Source organism: Sprattus sprattus, assembly GCF_963457725.1.
Source record: "Sprattus sprattus genome assembly, chromosome: 4".
NCBI classification, from domain to species: domain Eukaryota; kingdom Metazoa; phylum Chordata; class Actinopteri; order Clupeiformes; family Clupeidae; genus Sprattus; species Sprattus sprattus.
In genome coordinates this window covers 39,162,922-39,183,911 of record NC_137923.1, presented here as the reverse complement: position 1 = coordinate 39,183,911, position 20,990 = coordinate 39,162,922, and the positions used below count along the sequence as shown (strand labels likewise).

At 39.3% G+C, this 20,990-nt stretch overlaps 1 protein-coding gene across 2 annotated transcripts in view; it reads right to left on the bottom strand.

Moving 5' to 3' along the window:
• calcr (calcitonin receptor) overlaps window positions 1-20,990 on the bottom strand; it is a gene marked incomplete at its 3' end in the record, with an annotated part of 66,525 nt that overhangs the window by 6,336 nt on the left and 39,199 nt on the right. For both annotated transcript variants that reach the window (XM_080837871.1, XM_080837872.1), the window contains exons 10-14: window positions 19,268-19,394; window positions 2,794-2,947; window positions 1,156-1,216; window positions 756-822; window positions 71-289 (exon numbers count right to left, since the gene is read on the bottom strand). In XM_080837871.1, coding sequence (XP_080693997.1) covers window positions 71-289; window positions 756-822; window positions 1,156-1,216; window positions 2,794-2,947; window positions 19,268-19,394 — 628 coding nt within the window. The remainder of the gene's footprint in view (window positions 1-70; window positions 290-755; window positions 823-1,155; window positions 1,217-2,793; window positions 2,948-19,267; window positions 19,395-20,990) is intronic.

Below are 20,990 nucleotides of genomic sequence, written 5' to 3'. Positions count from 1 at the left end.
TATCCCTGTATTTCTTAACAGTGACTGTTTTCATTCTCTCTCTCTCTATCTCTCTCTCTCTCTCTCTCACCTGGTAGTGCATGAATATGTTCATGACGACGTCGTAGATTTCGCCGGCCAGCCGGCTCTGCAGTCGCCACGGGAGGATGACAAACTGGATCCCCAGCAGCGGCACCAGGATGAGGAAGGCCCGCACCGCCTTCATGTACATGTTGGATTCGGCCCGGTGAGTGTCCCTCAGCTTGGTCACCAGAACCCGCACAATGTTCAGCAAAAAGAACAGATTCACCTGGGGTAGGGGAGAAAAAGAGGAAAACCAAGAAAATTAAGAGGAAGAGGAAGAAGAAAAAGCAAAAAGAGAAAGAAAATGAATAATAAGAACAACATGAAAAGAAGAAGAAGAAGAAAAAGAAGATATATGACTGTCTTTACAAAGCCCATTTACGTCTGTGAGACCCCATTTGAACAGGGATATTCGCCAACTATAAAAAACACACCTGCATCTGAAAATGATTTATGAGGGTGCAAACAGTACTCTAAGAGGAATCCATAAAAGCTGGATAAGTCATTAAATGCCTTCTTTTCCCTTCCACACAAACTTCAGGTCAAAGCCATTAAAGATGCCACAAAAAGAATAATATGCTGGTACTACCAGTGAGCAGTTTCACACTCATACTAGAGGAGCCATTTCAGACAATGGATTTACCTCAGCATTTGAAGCGAATGGAAGATAACGCACAAGAGGTCTAACTCACCACCAGTGCTGCCATAATAGGGCCGTGCACCACGTAAAGCAGATGGGTGTCTGCACTCAGCCAGCAGCTAGATGGTAAGGAGTGAAAACAAACATAGACACAACAAACAAACATAGACACAAACAAACAAACTTGATTAACAATGAATCATGCCTTGGCTCTCTCTACTCTGTGCTGTTAATGTCTTGCCTTAAAGTTAAATTATACTGTATTCTATTATTATTATTATTATATATTTATTTTGTCTAGTATAGTGGTAGTTGTGTATGCATATCGAAATAAATATATATACTCTATATGTTATTCAGTGTTATGTCTTTTTACCAATCTCATTGGGTTCAGCTTGTATTTACTTTTTAAAAGACAAAACTTGGGGGGGGGGGGGGGGGGGGGGACTCACTTGTCATCGAAGTATTGCTTCCTGGCAACAGCATGGATGACTGTGGGGACTAATGGGAATCCTACATTGGGAAAGAGAGAAGGAGGAGGGGTGGGAGACAGAGAGAGGGGAGACAGAGAAAGAGAAAGAGAAAGAGAGAGGAGCAAAGAGAAGAGTGAAGGACAGAGATCTTGTTAGTGTGACACTCAGAGCATCAATGTCACAATGACCGGTAAAATCACGAGCCGCCACCACCACAATGTCAAAACAGCGGGCGCACTGCCCAGGTACAAACTAAATTTGCAGCAGCAAGGTATGCACGGCGCAGTACAACAAAGTTCAGCAAAATTGTACTGTGTGAGTTACTGTGGCACAAGTAGCGTTGCTGAACCGCAAAAAGTCAGCCCACTGGAATAAAAATCCAGTTTCAAACAATCCGTGTTAGGATGTTGGGCTGTTCTTTTTTGCTCCACTGCCGCGCTCCAACAACCCGGCAGCACTCCATTGATGAAGAGAGTAATTAATCATCAGTGGGGCGGACACCATTTATGCTAGCTCTTTTATTTGTAGCACCAGCCATAAACAGATGAGAATGGGCGTCTCGGTTTTAAAAGCCAATGAGGCTTGGCGGTCCAGCAGACTGTTCGCAGATGTACCATGGCTGCCCTTCGCTCATCCTCCTCCCTGCCTCCCTCCCTACCGCTCTCTGTCCCGTCGGAGCTGTGACTGATACTGCCTGAGGTTATCGCGCCATCTTGAATTCCAGCTCACCACTGGTGGCTGATACTGCCCATTTATCTGAAGGGCAGTGGCAGTGGCCAGTCTGGCCACCCTTGGCACATCTCACTTGCAAACACAGCGGAAGTCAGCTAACATTTATTAGTGGGTTTCCCTGTGGCCTAAATGGATAGTGAAGCTGAGGCACGTACAATAAACAGCCATGGAATAAATACTGAGGCAGAGGCGTGAAGTATGACCTCCAAGGGTGGCCCTTGGATATCGAATCGCTATGGTGACCGTGTGGTATGTGTGTCTCCAAGCTGATTTAGCAGCTATATCCTCATTTGTTTGCTTTCCTTTGCTGTCCGTTGTGTATTTGATCTGTATGTATGCATGTGTGTGTGTGTGTGTGTGTGTGTGTGTGTGTGTGTGTGTGTGTGTGTGTTTGTGTGTGTGTGTTTGTGTGTTTGTGTGTGTGTGTGTGTGTGTGAGAACACATGGTGCGGAGCAGTCTTCTGAGCAGTAAATTAGACAAAGCAGGAGGCTTGCAGATGCAGGGTCAGAGGAGAGGGCCCGTCGGATGACTTAAGTTGCAACAGCGAGCTTCACACATGCTCATGATTATATTGGATACGTGAGACAACACTCACAGCGGGATTTTATGGGGATGCTAAATCAAAGCAGAGCTCACTTAAAGAGAAAAAATGGCAGGGTAGAGATGGGAAGGGAGTCACCCATAGAAATGTGTTGGAAAAACTGTCACTGTGTGTATTTGTGTGCGTGTGTGTGTGTGTGTGTTTATTTGTGTGTGTGTGTGTGTGTGTGTGTGTGTGTGTGTATGTGTGTGTGTGTGTGTGTGTGTGTGTGTGTGTGTGTGTATGTGTGTGTGTGTGTGTGTGTGTGTGTGTGTGTGTGTGTGTGTGTGTGTGTGTGCCTCACCCCATCCTAGGAGGTAGTACCAGTGCAGGTGTTGCTCCTCTGCGAACACAGCCACCACGATGAGTGTGTGTAGGTATACACCTTCGCACAGCATCCAGAAGTATGTGCAACCCAGCATGTACAAGTGCAAAATCTGCAGCACCTTGCAGCCCACCTACAGAGAGAGAGAGAGAGAGCGAGAGAGAGAGAGAGAGAGAGAGAGAGAGAGAGAGTTAGGAAGAAAGGAAAACAGGTCAGAATCAGTGGAAGTGTTTTGAATCTTCTGCAAAAGTGCACAGAATTTAGTTTGGTGTGCTGTCAGCTTCTGCTTTAACATAGTGATCCCAATATGTTGCGAGATACATATTTCAATATCATGATAGGATTTATGGGGCTTTTTAAGAGTCATGATTAAATATAATTGTGAGGTCCAAATCTCCAAACCCAATTTATAACAATGTCATCCAGATTTACAACTACCCATCTTCATTAACCTGTAATCACAGCTGTGCCATCCTTAAATAAACTATGTACAGATTCCTGAGAAGGTTTATCACATTTTCACCTGAGACTGAAATTACAGGATGTGTTTTAACAGTTAAGCAGTTTATTGACCTTTAGTTTAAGCACCAGTATTTGTCTACCTATTTAAATGTTCATGGTAACACCAGCGCTGTGATAGGGTTCAATTGTTTTTTCGTGGTCACTGAATTTAATAAATAGTCTGCAATAGTCTTCTATCATAACCCCCCCCCAGTCATTTTAAGCCTCATCACTGCAGTAAATATTGGCATCTGGACTTCCGAGATGTTGCTATAAAACTGTCTTTAAAAGCATTTAAAACCGAGAAATTTCACAGTCTCTACAAGGTATTTCTCCCGTGTTGCGACTCATGTGATCTGCAAGGCCGAGCCTGGCGCTGTTCCCCCTTGGGAGGCTGTGTGGAGATTTAATGAGTGGTTGCTGTGAAGGGTATTAGTCCAGAGTCCCTGAGGCCAGGTTACTGTGCTCCCCCCTGTGCTCCATCAGTCATTCAGCAAACTGTTCCGCCATATGGTTAATAAGCAAGTCATTAACGTGTTTCCCCCATTTAGCTTGCTTGTTTGTTTATTTACCACTAGAAAATGCATTCAGTTCTCTTCGTTCATTAACTATCTCTTTATGCTATCTCAGACAAAAATGAAAATTCCAACATCAGCTGTGTAACCCTTGTAACCAGAGCTGTGAATCAGACTCATTATTCTTCGGAATCTTATATGCAGGTGTCTCTTATAGCTACAATTAGAGTTAAATAGTTATTAGTTTAACATGTTCTCCAAAATGAAGGTGTTCTTATTTAGACTGTCAGGAATGTGTTCTCTGATCCCGTGACTGACATCTGGAAAAGGGCACTTGACGAAGGAAAGACACTTGAGGCAGTGGTCTTGGGAACTCAAAGAGCTCAAATGATCTTGTCTTGTCTTTGTTTCCCCGTCATGCCAGTTGACCCAGGCCCTGAGTGAGTGAATGTGTAAGAAATGGAGTTAGAATGTTTTACCAGGATAAGAAAACATCAAGACAAATACATCTGACCATTGACTTTTTTGAAAGGGGAAATTGTTTGAATTGGTTTTAATTGACATAGAGGAAAAGTTCTCGGAAACCAGACTTTGTCTTTCTGCTTCCTGCTGGCTACATGCTATCTGCCTGCTCTCTGCTTGCTTCTGGCTTTTAGTTCTTTTTCATCTTTCATTTCTTAAGTGTAGACCCAAACAGCAGACGTTGACCTCTCGACGTTGAGAGGCACAGAATTATATAAAACCAGACATTTTTATCAACAGCCATTTGTCCACCAGCCATCAAAACGACAGGACCCATGCACAGCACTCAAGACTGCTGTAAAGGGTCTGCATTATATTCACAATTTCCATCTATTGTGTGGGTGCGGAGATTTCTTCAGGGCTGATGGTGCCCATGTAAGCAAGACTGGAGGGAAAGCACTGAAGGACAAACTTCTCCTTGCTCTTTGCCACTGATCTGGTTCAACACTACACAGGTGCACCCACAGCCTCCTCCGCCTGCCTCTGACCATGATGAAGGATCACCAAACACCTCCTCACAGGTAGAGACATAGCATATAGATGGCATAGAGCCGCCACAATATCCAGCACTGGTGTCACAGGCTGAGTGTCTGGCAATGGACAAGAGATATGATGACCTACATTATCTGTTAAGGACACCAACAGAATCACAGCAGTAATCTCTGTCATCCCCCACCCTCTCTTGCTCAACATTCTCCCACCCACATATGGATTTCACAGAGAAGATGGAGGAACTGGTGTGTCCTAGGACTAAACTCTCTCTGTCTACCTCAGCCAGCCCATGAGTTCTACCCCCAAAAATGCAGGGCACCCCCTCTCTCCAGTTCCTCGCTCGGTAGGCCGGTAATGTTCTTTATTCCTGTGTTAATTAGAAATAGAAGGAATTGAGTACATTCAGCTTATGAGGTAAATTGGTCTGATCTGTTACCTGTATCATGACAACCTCCGACAGACCCAGGGGCTCATATTATCTCCACAAAACTAGTTCTACTTAACATCAGATCTCTAGCCAACAAATAATCCTGACAATATAATATCCTACAATTGAGATGTTCTGTTTATTACTGAGACATGGTTAGCAGAAGGCAGCAGTGCTACTGTTCCCACAGGCACCAGTCAAATTCAGTTCATTGTCCGTTAGTCTCTTGCAGCATGACAAAGAGCCTATGCACACCAAGCCACACTTTGGATCTGGTTATCTCTGAAGGTCTCTACATTTCTTCTGTTATGGATAAATCCTTGGCCCTTTCTGACTTTCCTTGTGTCTTCTTTGATTTACTTATCACTCCAGAGGTTCAAATAAGCACAGTTTCAGTTCAGAGAAGACACATAAACAAGAGTACTAGCGCTTAGTTTATGGAAGCCATAGCTTACTGCAGGAGTGCAAAGACAGTTGATATACTCCTGGGTAACTTTAACTTGAAAATATCAATTGCCACGGATATTGATGCACCAGCAGTGGTGGACAGTAACGAAGTAAATGTAATTCGTTCCTGTACTTAAGTAACATATCTATGTATCTGTACTTTACTCAAGTATTTCTATTTGGTGAGACTTTATACTTTCACTCCACTACATTTCAAAGTGAAAATTCGTACTTTTTACTCCATTACATTTAGTAAAGCCTCTCGTTCCTTTTTCCCAAAGCGAATCAAATAATGAAAGGTCAGAGTGAGTTCACAATCACACCAATCAGGGATTAGCGCTATTTGCTCTGAAGTCCTTTCGGTTTTGTCAGTTTGGTTCGTTCGTTGAGCGTGAGCTACGTTGAATTCTGCTGCATTTTGAGGCTGTTTTATGCTCAAGCTTAGCCTACGTAACGCTAAATGATGGAAGAAACATACACAATCAACGTAGTTTCTGCTCAGGCTCACATTTAAAAATGCTTGCCTTTTATAAGGGCACAAGATGTCGCAAACTTTTATCATGCAGTTCTTGACAAACTCCCTCGGTAAAGGTATCACTACATACTTCTTTACAGTCTTCGATGCAGACCGGTATGCTCTGTCATTTTGTGCAACTTCTGCAAAAACTAGATCCTAGGTCAAGTGTTTTGTTTTTGTACCTAGGGTTGTGTAGGGAGTATCACTGCTAACAGTCTTCAGCACAAACTAGCATAACTAGGTCAAGTGCTGTTTTTGTACCTAAGGTTGTGTAGGGAATATCACTGCTAACACTAGTCTCCATCACAAACTATTACAACACCACATTCTCTGATTTTGTGGAACTAGTTCCTGTAATGGTATTTATCATACTTTGAAACATAAATCAGGAATTATGAGTTTAAGGGTAACACAGACCGACAGATGTGATATAGTAAAGGAGCTTATGTTTAACTTCACATTTTTGTATAATTAAATGTGCAACTAAGTTACCAATAAATGTCAAATTAAATAATTGTTCTGTTGTATTTCATAACCACTTTGTCTTACCTAATGGCAAAAGATAGCTTTCAATGTTTTGTGATTATACTCTTTTAAATAGACAGTAGTATATTCCTCTTATATCAGTTGATTGACCCGAGCTTTGATGTGAAAATGATAAAAGGCCATTAGAACCATAATTAATTAAGGTACTTTTACTTTTAATACTTAAGTATATTTGAAGGCAAATACTTTTATACTTCTACTTAAGTGGACATTTAAAGTGCATACTTCTACTTTTACTGGAGTAATATTTTACACCAGGTATCTATACAAGTACATACATAGTTAGTGTACTTCGTCCACCACTGTGCACCAGTAAAAGTCAGGAAAACTTTGAGCGAACAGAAAGCACCGTGGAGAAACACCATAATGGTAAGAGCCCTGAAAATAGTAAGAAGGAAAGCTGAATATAAGTGGAGAAAAACTAAACTTTAAATCCACTTTGACCTCTACAAACAAAGCCTCTATTAGACTGATCATCACCACCACACAGTCAAACAATGAAACTATGCTGTTGCCATGACCACCTTGAAATAATTTGATTATTTTGTCACAATTTAATACAACTGACCAAAAAGATGTTGAGGAAACAGTTTGGCATCTTAAATCATCAACATCATGTCTCGGCACACTGTTGCCTGACTTCTTAAACTATTTAAGTATTTTTCAAACTATTAACCCTGTAGCAATTGCGCTGCAGCAAATAGTTACTAGCTCACTGCTATCAGGCATTTCCCCAAGTCACTAAGAACAGCTGACATTCAGCCACTCCTAAAAAAGAGAACTCTGAATGCCTCTGTGTTAAACAATTGTAGACCTGTCGCAAACCTTCCTTTTAAAGCTAAGATCCTTGGGAAAGATGCGTTTAATCACCTTTGCAATTTCCTGGACATAAGTGGTAATTTTGACAAATTTGAATCAGGCTTTCAGCCTCACCACTGTATGGAAACAACTCTTATATAAGCAGCAGGATAATTGGGCTTTTGCTCTGTGGTTCTGTATCTGGTGTTCTGAAAGAGATAAATACACAATCGGGACTACTTCCACTCTGTTTTATATTATATTTATGTATTTTCAAGATTTGTTTCAGCTAATTTAGCTTTCTTTTATATTGTATGTACTTTGCACTTTCTTTTAATTTAAAAAAGATATATTTTTTATCTTTTTTTTTCAATCTTAAGACCCTCTCCAGTGTAAATCAAGTTTGTCACCTTGTGAGCATGTTCATATGGTGTTTTTAACCTTGTGAGCATGTTCATATGGTGTTTTTAACCTTGTAAGCATGTCCATATGGTGTTTTTAACCTTGTGAGCATGTTCATATGGTGTTTTTAACCTTGTGAGCATGTTCATATGGTGTTTTTAACCTTGTAAGCATGTCCATATGGTGTTTTTAACCTTGTGAACATGTCCATATGGTGTTTTTAACCTTGTGAACATGTCCATATGGTACTTTTAACCTTGTGAGCATGTCCATATGGTGTTTTTAACCTTGTGAGCATGTTCATATGGTGTTTTTAACCTTGTGAGCATGTTCATATGGTGTTTTTAACCTTGTGAGCATGTTCATATGGTGTTTTTAACCTTGTGAGCATGTCCATATGGTGTTTTTAACCTTGTGAGCATGTTCATATGGTGTTTTTAACCTTGTGAGCATGTTCATATGGTGTTTTTAACCTTGTGAGCATGTCCATATGGTGTTTTTAACCTTGTGAGCATGTTCATAAGGGGTTTTTAACCTTGTGAGCATGTCCATATGGTGTTTTTAACCTTGTGAGCATGTCCATATGGTGTTTTTAACCTTGTGAGCATGTTCATAAGGGGTTTTTAACCTTGTGAGCATGTCCATATGGTGTTTTCTAAATGATACACAACATAACATTGGCGAAATAAGCAGTCAACGCCATGGATGAGTATTTCCACCTTGGAACTGCAGTGTACCAAAGAACTCAGACAGCATTTGTTTGAAATGTCACAAACCTAAGGAGCCAATACCATAAATTTGCCTGTCAGGAAGTGCGGATAATGTCAGTGTACATTTAGTATGATATTACTTATGATGAACTAGATAGCCTTCTTCAGAGACTTTCTAAAGTGTAAAATGTTTTCTCCCTAACTGCACATCTGGATGTTTATCATTTTAACCTAGCTAAGTCCGAGATGGCGATCGGGACCAAGTTTATATTACGTCAGCAACAGATTATTAGCTGTTTGATAACGTAGTTATCAAGCCGAAGGCAGATCGATGGAGGCTGGGCTAATTTGCATATTCATCGGTCTGCGAATACTAAATGAGGTAAAAGTGTAGAACTACATCGAAGCCATTTAAGGGCATGAAGGGATAACTTTCATTATAAAAATGTATGAATGTGTAATTTTGAGGAACAGTGATGAGTTTTGGGGGGTTTAATTATCACCATGAGAGAGACTTCTAGTATTGTGTCTTTGTTTTACCGTTGGTTGTTCTTTTGGCTTTGAGTTATTTAAAGCACACTGATTGCCCCAAAATTGAATCTCGAGAAGAAAAGTTTATTTATATAGCACGTTTCATACACAGAGAGAGACTTCTAGTATTGTGTCTTTGTTTTACCGTTGGTTGTTCTTTTGGCTTTGAGTTATTTAAAGCACATCGAGAAGTCTCTCTCTGTGTATGAAGTGTGCTATATAAATAAACTTTTCTTCTCGAGATTCAATTTTGGGGCAGACCCTGTGAAGAGCGGTCCACAGTAGGTATTGACATTATATACTGTGGCCCTGCACACACATCTATCCCTATTGACCTCTGGGAGTTGTGTTTTATTTTCCATTTGCAAAGGGATCTTGCATCCACATGACACACACTGTCGGGAAAAAGAGGGGACTTACAGTTGTAAATTGAAGAGGACCTTAAGAGGAACAAGGGCTGGGATGAGGGGGTCGCCCCCTAGTAATAGAGCCTCCCCTAGGTATGGTTGAATCACATCGCACTATAGGCCTTTTATGAAGAGGCGAAGCGAAGAGGGTTCCATTATATGTTCCTCTCTCTGAGTGCTATTGCTCTGATATTGATGTTGATCTTTGCAATCACTTATTGTTGCTGTTATTGACACATTTATAATGAACCAATCATATTACCAATTATTTTATTAGGTGATTGTACATGTTTTATTGCAGAATGGTGGAACTTATTTCATATGTTATCCAAGTGTAATCATCATAGTTTTATTTTTTGATAAGTCACAACTTGTGGAATGTAGGACTGTCAAAGCATTGTTTTGCCCTTTCCTGTGAGTAAGCGTTAGGGTTTGAGGTTAAATTCCTTTATTTGAGCAACTCAGTTAAGTCATTTTTTGTTCAATGCTCTGATCTTGGTGATTTAGTGTTAAAGTCATTATGACTTTAAAAGCGGCACTCATCATCCATATGTATCTTATATTCATGTCTCTTATGGCTAGAATTAAAGCAAATTACACAAACTAATCTAACATGATCCCCAAAATGTCTTCTGATCCTGTGTCTCACATCTGTTTAGTGCCTAACTGTCTGCCTGCAAGGTAGACCAGTAATTGAAGAGTTCTTTTACCTCTTTGCAAAGATATGTTTTTCATATTTTTATGTCTTAGCCCAGATACGTCTGTCTCTTCTACAGAAAACCGAGATATCTAAGACGTCAAAGATACTTTCTCGAGGATACAAATGTTGTCTTCAGCTTAACAATTCCAAAACCGTAGCTATGTTTTTTTTCCCTAAAACCCTAAAAAGTCTCACACTGAACCCAAAGTGTTTATTTCTGATCAAAGAATCAAGATTAAATATCTTGGTATCTTGATTGATAATCAAATTACTTATAATATATGAACAAATTTAAAATTCACCTTGGCCAACTTTAGGCATCTTAGAAATCACATGTCCATGAGGCTGCTAAAATGTTTATGTTCTAGCAGATTTTATCTCACATTAACTACTGCTTACCCACCTGGTCTAATGCCAACTCCACTACTACCAGTCATGTCTCTTTACAATCAGGCTCTCAAACTACTTGACAAAAAACCTAAATCACACCATCACTGTTCAGTCCTCCATAAGTACAGACTTTTAAGTTGGGACAACCTGATCACATTTAAGAACTGCTGTTTAATGTAAAAAATTCGGTTTAACCTGACCCCCCCACCACTATGCAGCCTAGTCAAGTTTAGAACAGCAGCAACCAGTGCTACTCGAGGTGCAGCAAGAGGAGACTGTGATATTCCTTTAAAAAAAGTGTATTTGGACAGTCGGTTTTCTCAGTTAGGTCAGCCCAGGAATGGAACCATCTCCCACAGAACATTAGAGAATAAACCTCATTCAACAGCTTTAAAAGAAATCTTAAAACATGGTTAATAAATAACCAAAAATCTGATCATTAGTGGGTAAGCAGTAGAGCTTGAATATTGGGATCAGAGGTTCCGCTAGAGAAAAATGTTGCCGGTCAAAATGACTGGCAGAGTTTTAATTTGCCGGACATTTTAATGATAAGCCGGCCAAATATCTATTTCTGCTTCTAAATTAGCCTATTGAAGAAAACTGACGGCATGCGTAGCTTAAATAATAATATAATCAGGTAGTTTAGAATGCAACATGTTTATTTGCCTAAGTTTACAATGGGGGAAAAAAAACATTAATGTCTGATGCGCGTCGATAAGTGTCCGTTAATCGCAACCTGCTGTGGCGTTAAGTTGAGCGCGGCAACATGGTCATTGCTCTGACTATGTTCATTCTAAAATTATTTGACCCTCTTGTGAATCCTTTGCGTCGCCTTTTTCGCAGTGCTAACAGAACATTTCACTGTGACTATCAATTACTTGTCACTCCATAACGCTAAACGCCCGACATTTCGGCCTTTTCTCTGGTGAAGCTGTTCGAACATCTAGGGCTTCAGGTAGTCATTGTTTGGAAAGTTCACTTTCTACATGAACTAGTTCAGTTCATAATTTCAAATTCAAAAGTTCACAGCTCCAAAATATTAACTTGTTCAGTTCGTTTTTTCAATATGCTGCGAGCTATAATTTTTCCAAATCTCTATCTGTCTGCAATACCGCTCTCGGATCCTACACAACTTCGGCGCGCTCACGCACGGGCATAGACAGTAAAATGAAATGAAACGCGTTCAGATGCAACACTGCAGGTATTACAGGTTCACCCTCGTCAGACGGTTTACCCTCATCAGTTGCGTTTGGCCTCTGAAAAAAAGCTTTAGTCTGCTTGGACATGTTCACTCCTTGTTTGTTACCGACGGTTTGCGCTTTATTTAAAATGCAGCATATGCGTGTTGTTTAATAACTGCAGATTAGCCTGTTCCTTTAAGACATAATAAGGGCAGTGCACGTTTGCTTTATAGGCCTTAATATTAGGATTGTTGCCAAATTCAGATTGTGTTTGTGAGACGTGATTTTTAAGAAATTCCAATCAGACAATTTGACCGGTGAGCTCTAATATTTTCGGACATTTCAATTTTTTTTCTGACAATGTCCGGTGATTACCGGACAACGGAAACGCTGATTGGGATTTTATTTTATTTTATTTTTTTTCGTCAATGTTATGTTTGATATATACGTTTATTCCTTTTTTTTTAGGTTGTTTAGCCTTTTTCACTCTGCCAATGGAAACTAGCCTTTTGGCTATAATTGGGTGCATTTACATTTTAATTTTTATTAATGTACACTGTCCCTCTCGAACAAATAAACAAACTGAAACTGAAACTGAAAACTGATTCTTAAACTTTTCTTCTTAGAATTAGAGAAGTCATTCCTCCCCCTATCTGAATGCGCTCAGTTGAACCAATAAAGGCCTGACGTTTCCTGATTGAACACCATTTTTCTGACTTTGGTTCCAAGTCTGTGGTAGCAAAATTACCATCACCACCTATAAACACTTTCCCACTAAAGCACATACAAATCCTCTAGCAAAATGTAATTCATTAGAAGAAACTACCCTTATTCATCTCAAATATATGAAAGCAGCACAACCATATAAGATGCAATGCTTTCCAAATTCTTTAATGTACCACGGAAGAAATATGGCCAATATTGCTTCCACTGGCATGAGGGTGTGTAGATGACAGAATCTGCACACATCAATCACACTCCCTAGTTCGTCCTGGACTTGACTGTAGTCTCAGAGACATGTTCCTGGTGACCAGCAGGAGCTGAATCGCATTGAGAGAGAGAGAGAGTGAGAGGAAGAGAGAAAGAGAGAGAGGGAGGGAAAGAGAGAAAGAGAGAGAGGGGGGGGGGGGGGGGGGGGGAGAGAGATAGAGTGGTCTGATGGGCAGACCAGATACATAGCCATGAATCTCATTGCACAGAAAGGGATCCAAGCTTCCACATGGAGAGAAGGCACATGCTTCCTAACATATCAAGCGCAGAATACGAAACCAACAACACTCATAAAACTATTGATCCAGCTGAAATGGCTAGATGAGTAATTCTTCAGTTTGACTACTATTAAAAGCTAAGATTAACGAGGGGGATTCTGCATGTCATGTATTTTCCTAATCAGGTTTAGATTTGTCTAAATATTAGGTTAGGTAATACAAATTTAATGAAATACTGATTCAATTGTGACCATTGTCCTTTTGTACTAGCTAGCTCTTGGAATCCATTTCAGGCATCCAGAAGCAATTTGTTCTGTGTAGCTTGGCCATATTGTAAAACAAAAAAAAGCACACACACACAGGATACATTGGCAGGGGCCATTTCCAGCGTTCGTGCTGATACATCTCTATTTGGATTATTTTCCACCCCAGTCATTCCTTTCTGTTCTTCTTGCGGAAAAATGGGATGACAGATCTGAGCAAAGACAGGGGTCCCACTGTGCCAGAGGGATTAGACGTGACGTGAGAAACGTGACAGTATCAGCCTGCGAGGCAAAAGTAATAGCTGATCAGATCCAACTGGGATTTTTTGTTATTCAGATGGCTACTGAATAGCACAACAAGCAATCTAATTATAAACAGAGATGCTCAAGCAGAGCTGGCACGCACAAGATATCCCTTATTTGTGTGCTTCACTTTGTTCATTTTTTTTTTTTAGACTAGAGAATGAATTCAAATAATTGTGAATAAGGTGTGCTGTTGTTAAATGCATGGTAAGCAGAATCTCACAGCGACGTGCACAAAGACAGATAGCTCCAAGTAAAAAATACACAAAGATAAGAGCACTAACCATATTGGGACCATTTCGGAATTGGAATTCCAGGCCATAAATTTATTTCAACAGTAAGGCCTATTTAGACAGGAACGAAGATCTGCTTTGGGAAACATCAGGACAAACTGAGATATGTGCATTCCATTGTGACAGATTTGTACTTCCATGTCAGACTGTGAATCAAAAGATTGTTTTCTCCTCCTTCAGAAGCATATGGTACTGGGACTAAAATATGTCCATTGTCCTCCAAACCTTTGGAAACTAGTTTTAAAATAATATAAGTGTAGTTCACTGCCATATCTTAGCCTTAAATGCATTACACTTGAATATACCAAATCAAACTTATGTCAGCTGTGATGGTCCGGGACTGCATTAAAGTTAAATAAGGTTTTCTACAGAAACTTTGGTCACCACACCTAAAATACATTTACTGAATGATTACCAATTAAGAGACAATTAAAAATGCCACATCACTTGAGTATACCAGGAGACATAGCAACAGTTTGTGCTGGACATAAGACTTCTTTGACCCTTTTATTGCAGGTTTAGTGTTTCTCTGGTTTCTGCAGCTTTCCCTGGATTTTGAAGCATGTAATTCTGTGATTTTTTTTCGTGGGGAAGGGTTTTTGACACGACATACAGCCGAAAGTGATAATAAAATCCAATTTCACAATGGGACAATTCTACATTGGACCTTGAGCTGGTGAGCCAATTTGTAGGCTAATGTGGATAGCCTAATGTAGATAGCCTAAATACCAAACACATTAGAATAAAAAACCTTCATTATACAAACCAGTAATTATTTTTTATTTTATAAAATAACCTGACTGTAAAAGTAGACTACCTAGAGTATGGGAGACGACCGGAAGTTTGTAGTTTTTAGTGTTAGCATTTTAATATGGAAAAATTAATGGGTTTTCATTATAGTTATCACAACATTTTCTTACAGTAAAGTTATTTCATAAAAGTTGGCTAATCCTACTCGGTAACTGTTATCTCTGAATAAGTTAGCAAAGAGGTAAAAAGCAGATATAAAACTTTATTTTGCAGTCGGGCTGTTTCCCCGTAAATGTTGCAGACAGCTTCCGAGAGAATCAATGAATCATTTTTAACAAGCTGTCATAGAGCAGGTAAAAAACTAAAGTTATGCCACTGCTACATGTCGAGAGCCTGGTTATAGCACACTGTTTGACACAAATTAAAAGTTATGTAAAACTACTACGCATTTGGAAAACAACCCAACAAAATAACGCAATAGCTCTATCTCAGCCAGTATTGTAAAGTGCACAATTTTCGTATTTGTTCCATTCCAATTATTTTCTGCTACTGTCAGTTCAGTTTGGTATTACCGATTTGGGCCAAATCAGCATACCGTCTTGTAAACACATCATCTGGGCTTTCTGATGATTGGTGTAAAACGAATCTGGGCCAAATCAAGAAGTCGGCAAAAATACTGCAAAGCTGAAACCTCCGTCTGGCATGGATCTGGGCCTCGTTTCCCGATAACGACGTATCTTAACGGCCTACGTGGATTTTCGCGACATCGTAGACTAAGTAACACTTTCTATTTACGTGCGTTTCCCAACCATCAACTTAAAGTCAGGTGCACGAGCGCAACGTGCACGAGTTCTTAAGTAGCTCTTAGGAGCTGTTTACGTCAGGTTAACCTGTTTACGTTAATTGCTGTGAAATTAGCTAGCCTATGCGTGCATGGAACGTGCAATGTGCACTGAATTCGGGGCGGGGATAGTAACGCCATCTCCAGCAGAGTAGCCTATTTAAACTGTGTTCCCATTGTAAGGACATTTATTACGATCTGTCTGAGAGTGGGCTGTCAAAGCTAGCATCATCGAAGTCATACAGTACATTAGGCTACATACATTCAATAAAATGAACCTACATTTGAGTCCAACTGCATGACCATTCTTACCCTACACTTACCCTTACAATAAAGAAGTGATCCTATTTCAACCATAACTTCATTTTAAATAATGTCTTTCTTTATGACATTTAGTTTATAGTTTAGACAGCAATGTTGACATCTACAGTATATTCAACTGCATCCACTACATAATCTCAAACTTTATTTGTTGGTAACTCTCCAAAAAGGCTACCATTAACACATTTCTTAATGAAAAGGAAACATGCATCACAATAATACTTCAGTGTAACCTGTACCTATGTGGAGTGCAAATATGTCTTGCCATTACACTACCCAACAGCTCTACGTCTGCTAACACTACAGAATGCATAATTCCTACGGGCACTGCACTAGTTTTGTATAGCCTAATCTTTATTTTCAAATACTCAATATTCTTTATTTCTATTTTGATGGGAATAGGCAGGTGAAACAATGACATTCTCATGATGTGCTATACACAGAAACATCGTTTGGATTTCTTCTACAATAGGCCGAACGACACCCCTGGATAAGGTGTCGAGGGGGTTGAAGCGTACGTCATGCGTGACTGTATGAGCTATGAAACTAGCGATTTAAAAAAAGTTTCAATGAAGAACATGGTTGCAAATATACATGTATACAACCATCTAGCTAGAAAGCTACCATATAAGCCAATGGAGTGGTGGCATAAGCGCTAATTGTGCCATAAAACTACTGTTTGAAAGCTTCAGTTAAGACCTACATACTCTCCATTGGTCGCGTAGCACATTTCAGATCAAACCGAGTCATTACAAACATATGAAAAGTTGTGTAGATAGCTTTATTAATGTAAAATATTCCTCGCTTCAAGTAGCCATGTTTTTTTTTTTAATTCCCCTTTCTTCCGAACGACGGTCGAACGACGCCCCTGGTGGATTAAATCGCTAAATGTGAAGTTACTACTGGTCCTGACCACACGTAGAATTCTTCTCAACGAAAGATACACTTAAGCTAAGTGCCGCGTCGGGAAACCCGTCTGCAACGTAGGATTCCTCTTACGAACGATTTCAAGTGCTTTTTAGGCTAAGTGCGCGTTCGGGAAACGAGGCCCTGGCCCACAGTCAGAAAAAGTTCTAAAGGACGGATCTAACGTTGTTCCAGGCGGATCTGGCCCAAAGGTCATTGTTATCTGTGTTCCTATGAGCTCCCTCATGGCTACAGTGCAGCAACACCAGGAAACGCAATAATCTGTAAAACTATTCGAAACAAAAGTGCAGGCAAAACTGTGTAGTAATAGCGCAAATTTGTTCCGTTGACTGAAGTTTGAATAGTAACAGTTAAATGGGCAGTCCATTCTAGAAACACCTAGCTAGACAATAACTGTATAATAATGCATGTACTCTATTTAGTTTGATAGGTGTTTGGTTAAGAGTTTGCATTAATGTTTTGGCTGCTATGGTTATTTCCTACGCTGTCTATTTAATAACCTGTTTTTAATGCATAAACAGCAAATATTGCATATAGCTAATATGGTTTTTCAATTCTCACAATGTGCAAAGCTTAAGCATAACCTAGGATGTAGCCAGGTCGGGTTTGTGCGGTATCTGTCTGCTTCAATTAACTTTCAGCTATGATGTGGTTTGTCTCAGCACATAAAGCAAAGCAGAACCTTTATGATATGATGAGTAGAAAGCTCTTGGTCTTATCTTACCAATAGTCAAGTATAGATGATATTTTAAGGTTAGTTACCAACATTCTACAGTAGCCCAAGATAGACAACTCAGTCAACAAAGTGGGTTTTTTCAATTGTGTTCTTCAAAAGTATTTTTATTGTGTTAAGGCCTACACATAGCGACTGTCTTTTGTGTATTGAGTGATACCCGGTCATTACTAAACTGACCCGATCTGTCTGCACAAAACCTTTATCACACATTCACAAACTTTTGAGAAGTTCACACATTCAGATACGTGCATACTTTTTTTCACATGCACACAAACGTTGCAACTGCAGGTTGTGAAATTATTTGTGGCCCCACCTAAGCTACTGTAGGAGGACACTGTGTTCAGTGACAGGGTCCAACCACTGTAACTAATCTTTGGGCTTCAGTGGGTTTGGAAAAATACATCAAGTGAATAAAAAAGACTGACTCTTAAGATGCCTAAAATATGCAAAGCTGTCGTAGCTGCTAATGTTTTCTCTTTTTTTGTTGAATCCAAAGTTTAAGTTCTTTTCTATTCTGGAGATTGACTTAATTGTTTCATTTAATACAATTATTCTTCCTAGTTGTGTTCCTTATCTTTTTTATATATAATTATTTGTATTATTGCATACAAGAGGCAATACAGGTATCAGCATACTTTGTAATGTTTTATAGTTTATACACCTCCCTATGATTTTAACAACACTCATATTCGCACATTCATACGTGGAGCACAGACACTCACCCGCCCCCATACACCCTCCCACCACTCACACACACAGACAAACCCTCCCCCCTCTCAACACACACACACACACACACACACACACCCACACACACACACACACACACACACACTTGGTTCCCAGCTCTCAGCCACCACACCCATTCCCTATTGCTTGGCTTTACAAGGCTTCATATCAAGTCCTGCCACACCTTATTGAATTGTTGCCTTCTGTTCCGGTCTTCGAACATTGATCTTTATCTTTATATACTTAAATAGTATTTCATTAGACCCTTCCATTGCTGTAATGATGGGGCCTCGGAACCCTTCCAATCCTTCAGAATTAACTTTTTATACACCAAAGAGGCAAATATGACCATCCATCCAATGGGATATTAAAGTGTGTCTGTATTTTGGACAGTTGTGTTCCTTATCAATGCAATCAAAAGAGGCTGTCAATAGAAAACTGTGCAAAATTTGTAAAGTGTTTCCTAACTTTTGGATTGCAGGGGGAAAACAGGGGGAAAACAGAACCTTCGACTCCTACAGAAAGAGACCATGTGTATGGGCAAAGAGTGTGTGGACTCTTCCAAAATCTACAGGAACTCCACAAGGCTGAATTACTGACGAGTCTGCCAGCATCATTAAGTTAACCTAAATCCAAGCAAAGTGACTAGACTGTCACAATGCCGATTCAGATGTGTATGTTATCACAACATTGTCATTATGTTATTCAGTGTTATTACAAGCATTATATGTCTCATGATATAACAGTTCTATCTGGCCTCGTGCCTATAGCCAAATCGCAGTCATGGGGATATCCTTTAGCCCACTCTCACTTGTGTCATATTTCTTAATCTCACAAGAACAAAAAAGTGTTACTCCAAACAAATTGTAAGATAAGTGTACCCTGGGAAACCCGAGGACATTTTCTATTGTATACTCCGCCTAATAGTTAGAAAAAGAAGTGTAAGTAATTGTAACTTATACAAGGGTTTAATTTCTAGAAAAGAGGGCAACTCACAGGATTTTGGTGCACCACTTTGGGATTGTTGACCACGCAGATGAGATAGATAATGGTGATGGAGGAGTTGAGCACGTAGGAAAAAAAGAGGTTCTTGTGAAGTGTAATCCTCTGACAGCTCAGACTCCTGAAAAAGACAGATAGACAGATAGATAGAGAGAGAGAGAGAGAGAGAGAGAGAGAGAGAGAGAGAGAGATGTCATGATAGTGCTGCCTGCCATGTGTCAGATGTCTCAAGGTACATGCTTAATGAGCAATTTTTGGGATAACTGCCAGACATCCTTTTCACTGCAGGGAAGAAACGCGTTAGAACAAAATGTCTTTCTTGAACTAATTAAAGAAAAAATCTGCAAGACAATATGAGAATATCATTGGTCAGCGTGCAAACTGTGTTACTCTTTCAGATATTTATCGATCGCACTGTGTGGTGCAAGAAAAGCTCATCCTTATTGAAAATAAATCCTCAACGACAGATGACCTCACCACAGCGGATAATCAAAATGTTTTGTGTCACATTAGGGTAATTGATAGATTTCCGTCTGACATTGAAAACCTGTTTATTTATCGCATCACTTTTTATCCAGAGACTTGCATCGACTTGAGAGGCTTTGGTGAAGTAAACAGAACGATAAATAACAAAATGGACAGAGTGAGTCTGGCTCGTATCAGCATAATGACATTATCAGATGCAAACGTCTTGGAGTATTGAGGAAAGAGATGAAGCGTTAAACAATATCCCTAAACCTGATTTATAAAGATGAAGGAACAATTCTTAAGCGAGAAGAGTTTTCTCTCAAAGAAAAAACACAACTCAAACATATATTCTTAGTAGGTTAGAGGGTCGTGGAGACAAAGAATGAATTGGAGATTGTGTTGAAAGAAAATAAATCTTTTACATGGAGACTGCATTAAACAGAGGCATATACAGTGCTTCTATCATCAAAACTCAAGATTGTGTTTAATACATAATACATATACATAATAGTGGTGGGAATCTCTTGGCACCTCACGATTCGATTCGATTCCGATTCATAGGTCAACGATTCAATTCTAAACCGATTATCTATTCTAAACCGATTATCGATTATCAATTCTAAACCGATAAAACAATTATCGATGCACTCGATTTTTAAAACATTTCAGTTTGCTACTCAGAGTCTTAAATCACTTCCTACTTTGTGTTTGAATGAAAATCAACAGATGGATTACCTTCTCTATTTTTTTATTAGAGAAAAAGCTTTTCCTTGTCACAACTATGACTTTCTATGAACAATGCAATAATCGATGCAACTTGCATTTCAACACAAAATCAATGTGTTTAAAAAAAATTATAATAATTTAAAAATCGATTATAAACTTTTCTGAATTGAGACAGAATCGTTCTAAAGAGAATCGAGACAAATTGAAGAATCAATTCTCCCCCACCCCTTATACATAAATGCCATATATATGCATATGTAGCTACACATCATTGAATGGTTATATCTTGAAACCTATTGAGGACTGAAAGTGCCAAAATTCAATAAATAAATACACCATCAATAATTATTTAAATGTGTCATTAATTAATTTAAATTGGAATTAAATAAATAAATGTTTCAATAAATGTGTCATTAATTAATTCAAATTGGAATTAAATACATAAATGTTTCAATAAATGTGTCATTAATTTATTAAATACCAATTCATTTTATGTAAAAAAAACACATTTAATTATTTCACT